At 53.0% G+C, this 8,417-nt stretch overlaps 1 protein-coding gene across 3 annotated transcripts; it reads right to left on the bottom strand.

Annotated features, from left to right (window-relative positions):
- Window positions 1–2,218: 2,218 nt before the first annotated feature.
- Window positions 2,219–7,664, bottom strand: KIAA0040 (KIAA0040 ortholog). 3 transcript variants are annotated; one of them, XM_048944184.1, is made up of 2 exons: window positions 7,473–7,664; window positions 2,219–4,056 (listed from the first exon to the last, which is right to left on the bottom strand). In XM_048944184.1, exon 2 carries the CDS (start codon window positions 3,957–3,959, stop codon window positions 3,630–3,632), a length of 330 nt encoding a protein of 109 aa, XP_048800141.1. In that variant the 5' UTR covers window positions 3,960–4,056; window positions 7,473–7,664; the 3' UTR covers window positions 2,219–3,629. The 3 variants fall into 3 exon arrangements, with proteins under 3 accessions (XP_048800141.1, XP_048800142.1, XP_048800143.1); XM_048944185.1 differs by lacking the exon at window positions 7,473–7,664 and adding an exon at window positions 7,018–7,352; XM_048944186.1 differs by lacking the exon at window positions 7,473–7,664 and adding an exon at window positions 4,339–6,985.
- Between the last annotated feature and the right edge of the window lie 753 nt (window positions 7,665–8,417).

Here is an 8,417-nt window from a genome sequence, read left to right as displayed (position 1 = left end):
ATTTGAACTAAGCTTTATTTACAGAGATGGAGCAATACCCAGGCCTGTAGCATTGCAAAGCAATGTGGAAAAACTAGTGCTGTGAAAATTAGTTCTCTAGCATTTCCAAAATGGGGATGGGGGTCTGTGTGATCTCTTCATTACTTGATACTGCAAAGAAGGTAACTGATCTTTGGCTGCTAGGACTTTGCTGAGGTGAGCTAGCCAGGGAGTTGTCTCTCACACGTGAGGTCTAAATTCTTTGTTTTACTTCCATTTCCATGCTACTTGCATGAGTGGGCAGGCAGAGACTCAGCAGAGCTGCATTAGGCTATCCATTCCCCTTGGCATGAGCGAAGGAGGAGAGGAAAGTTGCACTTGAAGTTGCAACTCTGTCTTAAGAGCATGAGGGAAGGAAATAGGAAAAGGAAGGGGAGAGTATTGTGCTGAAGTGGTTCCTCTGCACTGCTCAGATGAGGGCAGGTTTCACTTTGTTGGTCAGCCAGAGAGCAGGTAACTAAGGGGGACTTGAGGATTAAATGTTTTACACTGAGCCTCTAAAAGCAAGCCTATGCTCTAAAAGGTAACAGATGTGATCTCTCCCAGAAGCACTTTCGTGTGCACACTGCAAAGACAAAGCTAAATTGCATTCCAAACCTGAATCTTACCTGGGAGCAGAGAATATTCTCTTAAGAAGGCTGAGCTTTGTATTTTAGAATGAAAAGAAAGGTACCTTACTAGCAGTTTCTGGATTGGCACTTGTTTCTCTGAAGTGCAGGCCTGTCTCCTTCCTAGGGTAGTCAGGGACCACAGCATACGTGGGAAGCCAGTATTTCCAGACAGCCACAGGATGGCATCCTCTCTTCGTGCTGCTTTAGGAGAACCAGTCCTGTATCCAGCTGGCCTCCATGGAAAGATGTTTTGAGGGCTAATCAGACTGTATCACAGATTTAAAGGTTGGGACTGCTCTGATAAAGCAGTTTCTTTGACTGCAGGAGCCGGCTGGTCTGGTTCAAAGATTTGGGCTTCCTGGAGTAGTCCAATTTAAAAAAAAAAAAAATTCACATCCTCCTAGTGCCCTTGTTTTGTTGCTGTACCCAACCCCTAACGCCTTAGGACCAGAGCAACTTCTCAAAGCCTCTGCCTTGCTGGAAGACCACTTAAATTTAATAGACAGAGGGGTTTGCAACATGCCTGGGGTAGAATTTGAATCCTGGAAAGATGTGCTGTCTTGGCATCACTGAATTGACCAGGACTATGCAGCTGATGGGTCATGCAAACCCAGCTCTATCAGGCTCTCAGCATGGCCACTGCTCCATCCAGAGGGCTGGACTCTGCAAAATGCTGCTGTTGGGGAGAGGTGGCTGCTTCCTAAAGGCATTGGACTCTGTAATTCAGCATTCACTGGGCCACAGGAGGAGAAGATGGGAGTGTCTTACCACACTGGGCACTTGGTTGGAAAGTAGCCACCCTACTTTTGGTTGCTGCTTCAGGCTTCGTTGACTGAAGAAATAGAAGAATGGTTACTGAGAATCCAATTCTCCCCTCCTAATGGGACTTCAGGGACTATATGGGGCAATTCTGGCACCCTTTCAATCCCTGGGGCTGTTCCAGGGAACAATCAAAAATTAATATCAGCTTCCTCCCACCCCCCCCTCCTCCTGCCAGTCCTTCCCAGAGCTCTGTGGCTTTTGTGCAGGACCTCAGTGCAGCATCCAGGTGAGAGACAGTTTTTATTTTCATTCGTTTCCATGGAGGGATTAATTACTTAGTGGTACAGATGCCCACCGTGCCATTTGGAAAAACTCGGCTCCTTTTGCATGCCCAGTGCAGACAGCTACAAGGAGCTGCAGACACCACGAAATACTTGTCTGATAGAAATCAGCTGGGTTTCACCCTGTGCTGCAGAGCCTTCACACAGAGGAAAAAAAAAAAAAACCAACAAAAAAACCCCTTCCCTGCAGCCTGAAATGCTGCTTTTCTTTTTCCCAGTACTTTTTGCCCTTGGGGAGAGGAGCTTGACTGTGTTCATTAACAAGGCGAGGCTAATAAATTTGATTAAGCTAAGCTGTTTCTTTAAGAAAACTTCAAGCTGCACAGCTGTCTGCAGGCAGAGAGGCACAGCACATCTGACCACTAAGCCCTCCCAGCGTCTTATCTAGGGCCAGGGAACAGATACAAGAAAAATTTCCCCATGAAAATAAACACAACTGCTAGAGGCACAGCATTTGTTTGCAGTTTTAGTCATTTATTTTTGTACAAAAAAAAAAAAAAGCTAGAAAAATGTTTTGTTTTGTTTTTCTCCTGTTGTATGGACTCTTTAGGAAAAGGCTGATACTGAAATGCAGTTGTGGGGAGGCAGTGCAGGGGGGGGGGTGCAGCCGCGTTTCCGTACCATGCTGCTCTTGCCTTGGTGCTCAGATGGCTGTCACCCTGCTGATAGACACATCTCTCTTGCTTTTGTCTTGAGATGCAGTGGTTCAGTGCATGGTTTGGCCAAAACTGGGGAAAAGTACCTGGGTGGGGGACGGATGTACGTGTGGCAAAGCCTGAAAGTTTTCTACCATTATACATTGCTTCCTGTTTTGGAGGAGGAGGGAGTCACTTATTTCAATGGTCATAAAGTAAACTGGAATATAAGGCACATATGGGGGCAATTTAAAGCCCTTGTGTGGTGAGGAGCTTTGAGGCTGTCACCAGTGCAGCCAGACAGAGCCAAGCCCTGTGACGTGATGTTAGCACCACCACCCTGCTGGAGTTGCACAAACTGGGATGGGTGGCACAAGGAACTGCCAGGAGCTGGTGGCTTTGCCAGGGAGAGGAAGGAGATGGAGAGGGAGATGAGTGCAAGGTCCAGTCCCAGCTGTGCTGATGGCCATGCAGCAGCTGGCAGTGGTGTGTGCTTGTGGGTCTGTGCGTGCCCCTGATGTGTGGCATGGGGAGGACTGTGCTGGGAAAGTGTCTGCTGCTCCAATAGCAATTCAGTGCACCAAGCCCTGTAACAGAGGGGCCTTTGGTTCTGCTCTTCAGTAGTCATTCAATAAATAACTCTAATAGCCATAGCTAAGCTGTTACACAGCATCAGCTTACGTCTCCGCTCCTGCAGTAGCATAGAGGTGATGCAGACTTTGCTGCAGTATGATGGGCTTTTTAAAAGCAAGTCTGTACAAAAAAGTCTTTTAAGGAAGACTTTTTAGGTGCTGGTGAAAAAGGGCTGGTCTTGCAACTTCCTGGCTCCTTCCTGCCTTTGGGCTGAGTGGCAGCATGGCCTTCTGCTTTGCTGCCTTAGGTTGGGACTTGAGGTTTCTGAGGTTGGGCTGAGTGCATCCTGCGAAACTCGTATTGCTTTTGATTTGGGGGTGGAGGGCCAGGATGTCTGCACTGTACTGTAATGCTGCACTCGGCTTGCCTTGCATCTCCGAGGTGAGAGTGAGCATGGCCCCATGGTGGCTCAGCAGGCCGTCTGTCCTTTGCAGAGGGTTTCACCTTGGTGGGGGGCACAAACCCGTGTCTACAGGCCTTGCTCTGTGCCGGCCCTTTGATACCCCACTGATGGGCTGAGCCTCTTTTCAAAGTCACCATAAAGTGGCAGCAGTTTGGGCATCTCCTTGTAGCACAGCTGGAAGGACCGGAGACATCAGAGTTGGTTGCTAGATAGGCAGAGATGGCCTCTTGTCTAGCAAGAGCAGCTTGGGCTGAGCCGAGATCCACAGGTCCTCCTCATCCTTCTTCTTCTTCTTCTTCTTCTTGTTCCTCTCGGCCTGCAGCTGCCCGTTGCTGCTGGGGCTGTCCCTCTTTGTGCTCTGTCTCCTCCAGTGGGAGAAGCAGCAGTGGCAGCAGATGAAGATGGACGCGATGAGGACGACAAAGGGCAGGCCCAACAGCACCGCGAGGCAGACGGTGTTGAAGACGCCCTCCTTGTGCTTGGTGCGAACAAGTTCCAAGATGGAATTAAAGAAAGAGCTGATCTTCTGCTCCATGCTGGCTCTCGGGCAGGATTCCTCTTTTATGGCTCCTCAGGATACGTTTGACTCCTGTGAGGAGCTAACAGGCTGCACGAGCTGCTCTGGATGGTGCCTGCAGAGACAAGAAATCACTCAGATCAGGTGCCTGCGCCCTCGGCGTGTTTTTCTTTTCCCAGAGCTGCCAGCACTGCCAAAGCCTCTGCAGGGCGAGAGGTCTGTGCCCACAGAGTCCAGCCAGGAATCGCTCTACGGAGGAGCATTCAGGTGGGTGAGAGCCTGCAGAACCCAAGCAGATCACCCACAGCTCAGCGTGGGACTCTGGTCCCCGGAAAGCAGCCTCATGCCCCCCAGGGGCTGTCTGCAGTGCCTGGGCTGAGAAGCCTCCATGACTCACCTGGGAATTGCTCCAAGGCTTGGGCAGGGCTGAGGAGCATTTTTGTGGCATGACGTGAGGTTTTCCTCCCCCTCAAGGAGGGAGAGGTGCTGCTGAGCCCCAGGTTTTTGGGGAAGCCCTCCTGCAGTAGAGGCGGCCAGGGTAAGGGAGATTCTGCCTCTACTCCCAACCACCCTCTGTTACTGCTCGAGGGCCAGGCAGAGCTCCTGGGGGTTTTAAGCCAAGAATTTGGAGGTCATTGAGTTAAGGATTGTATAGATGGAAAGTCAGCAGGAGCAACATCAGGCTCTGAGAGCAAGTTTCACCCTGATTTGGCATTTTACATCGGTGTCTCGTTGCTTTGCTTTTGCCTTTGGGAGTCCAGCCCCAGAGTCTCTCAAGGGAGTATTGAAGCCCCTATTGTGCACCACAGGGGAAGCTGAGACACAGCAAAAGGAAAACTAAGACTTTCACAAGGCAGCAGCTCAGACATACAGCCAGACATACACACAAAGGTGTCACAGAGGAGCTGCTTGCCTTCACTAACAGACCTAAGGTGGAGGGGAGAAATGCTAATCAGAGCATTTCTCTGGCACCTGAACTCCGTTTGCTGTATCCACTGAATTGCTGGTTCTCCTCCTCTAGGGAGCAGTGAGAAGGGCCCCAAGCTGAAACCTCCATCTCTCCAGTGCTGCCCTTCCCTGCTCATGTATCGCTGCAGTGGTACCTGCTATCTCCAGATACCCCTGTACTAAGCATTTGGTTTCCTGCAACACTTTGGGTGCACGCACACCCAGCCTATCTCCTAACAACCACCAAAGCTATCTGATCCAAAAGAAAAACCATAAAAGCCCGACAGCCTGCAGCACAGCACCTGCGACCTGCCAAGAGGAAGCAGCACCGTGGTGGGCAGGTTCCAAATGGCAGCTCAGAGGCAAAAATCCTGTCGCTGCTCCATTGCCTACTTCATGCATGGTAAAAAAGGAATTAAAAAAGCCTTGTTCCCAGGAGGGGTAAGAAAAAGTCCCTGGGTGCTTGTGGTGCTTCCTGCTGCCCACTGCTTTGCAAGTAAAGGGCATGGAGGAGTGCAGGGAGCACTTCTTTGAGCTGTGCTTGTCCCAGATTTCCTCCTCTCTGAGACCATTTTTAGTGCAGATGTCGTAAGGTTAAATGGCCGTACAAATAAACAGAGCAGCTTTCCCTTGGCTTGAATCGTCTGCCTGAAGCAGGTTTGCCATTTATCCATGAATATCCTGACAGCTTGCTATCCAGGCAGGAACACTGAGATCCTATGATGCACTTCATTCCAAAAAGCTTCTAAAGAAAAGAAAAGAAAAGAAAGAAAAGAAAAAAGCAAAAAAAGCCAACCGCCTCAATTTCAGACAAAACAGGATGTTCAATTTTACTCCTGCCCTAAGCCGCTTCATGTTTACTGCCTGTAAACTTCAGGGGAGGGAAGGAGGGCTGGGACTTCCTTTTAAGCTCATAATTAATTGTTTGCAGTGGGGGAAAAAAAAAAAAAAAAAGGAGAGAGTCCTTTGAAATGTTTCCATTTGAAAATGGATCTGAATGTGGGGAAAAAGCCCTCACTGGCTGTTTAGTCTGCAGGGTGAGGCTGGCAGCTGGGACCCCTACCCTGCAGGGTGGGATAGCAGAACCAAGGGTTGATGCATCCTTGCAGGGCAAGCAGAGGCACGGCACCCAGCATGACAGCCAGGCTGCCTTGTAGCACTGCTGCTTTTCAAATGCCTTTTCTTCTTGGTGCGTGCATCGCCTTTTGTGTTGTGGATGAAGAGATGCCTGTGCGCTACATGAAGGGGTTCTTCTGTTACTAAATAAATAAATAGGAGAGGGGAGAGCAGGAAAACGGGTGCCTTGTTGAGCCTGAGAGTGCTGGGGTTAGCCGAGGCCACCCATTGCTAGCTCAGCGCCTGCCTTCCTGCACGCAGCCCTTCCTTCTCACTGCTTTTTAGGAAAGTTTAGCGCTGCTGCCCCGTTTAATGCTGCAGCAGCAGCATCTCCCTATGGAGAAGGATGGAGGGGGCAGAGCCACAATCCAAGCTGTGATCCAGGATGGGTGTGAGCGTACACGGAGCTGCCGGTGGGAGGTCGTCGTGTTTCTGGGCCAAGAACCATCAACTGGGCCAGGAGGCACTTGGAGACAGGGCAGTGTCTGGGAGGGCTGCTCAGCGCCTGCTAAATGCGTTCTTTGTGCTGGGGAAGTGTTGGCAGCGCATCAGGAGGAGGCTGACAGGAGAACTGGCTCAGGAGGTCCTGCAGTAGGGTTTGGAGCTGACGTGTGTGCCTCTCCTGTTGGGGTTTTTGGAGGTGGGTGCCTAGCTCCGCATCCTTTAATCCACCTCAGCTGGAAGCAAACTGGTTTTAAGGACGGAGCATCTCCTGCGTTACAGGGAAGGGGAAGCAAGCTGAGGGGCACAGGCTGGGCACAGGGAACCTAGCACAGGCAGCCTGGCTTGCCCACATCCGTGGCACAGCAACCACAGCCATGTAAGGAACTGCAGGGCCTCTGTTGAGGTCAAGGGCTGGGAGTCACTGTGCACCAAGCCAAGGTGCAATGTGTCCCAGGTCCCCTGGAGCCCGCGAGCTCCGTGACGCAGCCGGGTACGCATGCGGAACACCACCGGTTTTCCCTGTTTGCACCTGCAGATTGGAAGGCAGCGGGGTGAAGCCATCACAGACCTGGAAGTGGTGAGCAGCAGCAGCAGCCCTGCCGTCATCCGCTTCAAACGCTGCAAAGCAAACGTGTGCCGAGAGCCGCCGCACGGACCAGAGCTTCACCCCGTGCCCCCAAGGCGCACAATTACGGCCCGGCATGAGCGCTCCCTACGCGGCTGCTGCTAACGGGGTTAAAGCGAAAGCACGGGCTGAGCTGCACGAAGCACAGCACGGACCTCACCCGGCACTGTGCTACAGCGGCCACAAGACCCTCTCTATGCCCACACCAATGTCATAAGAGCCCCGCAAGCGCGGCTCTACCTGGCTCAGCCCCGGAGCCCAGCTGCCAACCGAGGGAGTCGACAGCATCTCCTGCGTCCCTTCCGAGGTGGCAGCCGCGGTCACCCCAACACCTCGCACCCCCATCCCGCACCTGGGCACCCCGCAGGGGGCTCCGCGTGCCGCCGGCCCGCACCTACCTCGTCCCGCCGAGCAGAGGGAATGGGCCGCCCGCCCCGCAGCCTCCGCCCCCGGCCCGGCCCCGGCGGGGCTCCCCCCGCTCCGCCCCGGTGCTGGCTGCGCTCCCGGGCCCTAGAGGAGGAGCTGAGGGGACGGGGCGGACGGCCCGAGGGGAGCCGGGCTCACAGCGCGGGGTTTGGGCACAGCGGACAGGAACTGGAGAGGGCTGCCCTTAGACGGGACGGACTGCGGAGGAGGCGGCTTCCCTGCAGGGCGGTGCTCGAAGGGTTCGGTGCTTTCCAGACGTGATTCCTGCTCGGTTTCGAACGCCCCCACCCCTCCCACTTTAGCCTTTCCTTCCCGTTTCTCTTTTATCTGCTCACGAGGGATAACCTGGATCCGCCGTAGCCCCGTGCGCTGTGCTGGCGGCCGGGCGTGCTGTGACTGGAAGAGCGCACAGCTGGGGCTGTCCCGGCCACAGCAAGCGGGGCAAACCCCACGCCTGTTTGATCCTCCTTAACTAGAAGTGGCCATTTTTAGCGGCTTCAGGGCTAGCATAGCTGCAGGTGTTGGGCCATGGGCTCGTTGCCCTGTACTGTGGATCAGTCCTTTCTTGTTGCTGGCTGACTTTGGCAGAAGCCTCACCAAGCAAGGAACTGCTGAGCCCCAGCCTTTGGGGCCCCACGTGCCCCTTTGCCCAGCTCTCAAGTTTTGCCAGTGAAGGTTCAGGTTGGATGTTAGGAACAATTACTTCTCCAAAAGAGCAGTGATGCAGTGGCACAGCCGCCCAGGGAGGCGGTGGGTCACTGTCCCTAGAGGTGTTACAGACCCATGGAGATGTGGCACTGAGGGATGTGGTTAGCGAGCAGTATTGGAGGCAGGTTGGACTCGATGGTCTTTTGAGGTCTTTTCCAACCTGAATGGTTCTATAACTTACAAGGATATCTGAATGCCTCATATCCTCT

The sequence above is a fragment of the Lagopus muta genome, chromosome 5, assembly GCF_023343835.1.
Source record: "Lagopus muta isolate bLagMut1 chromosome 5, bLagMut1 primary, whole genome shotgun sequence".
NCBI lineage: Eukaryota > Metazoa > Chordata > Aves > Galliformes > Phasianidae > Lagopus > Lagopus muta.
This window is presented reverse-complemented; position numbering and strand designations above follow the sequence as displayed.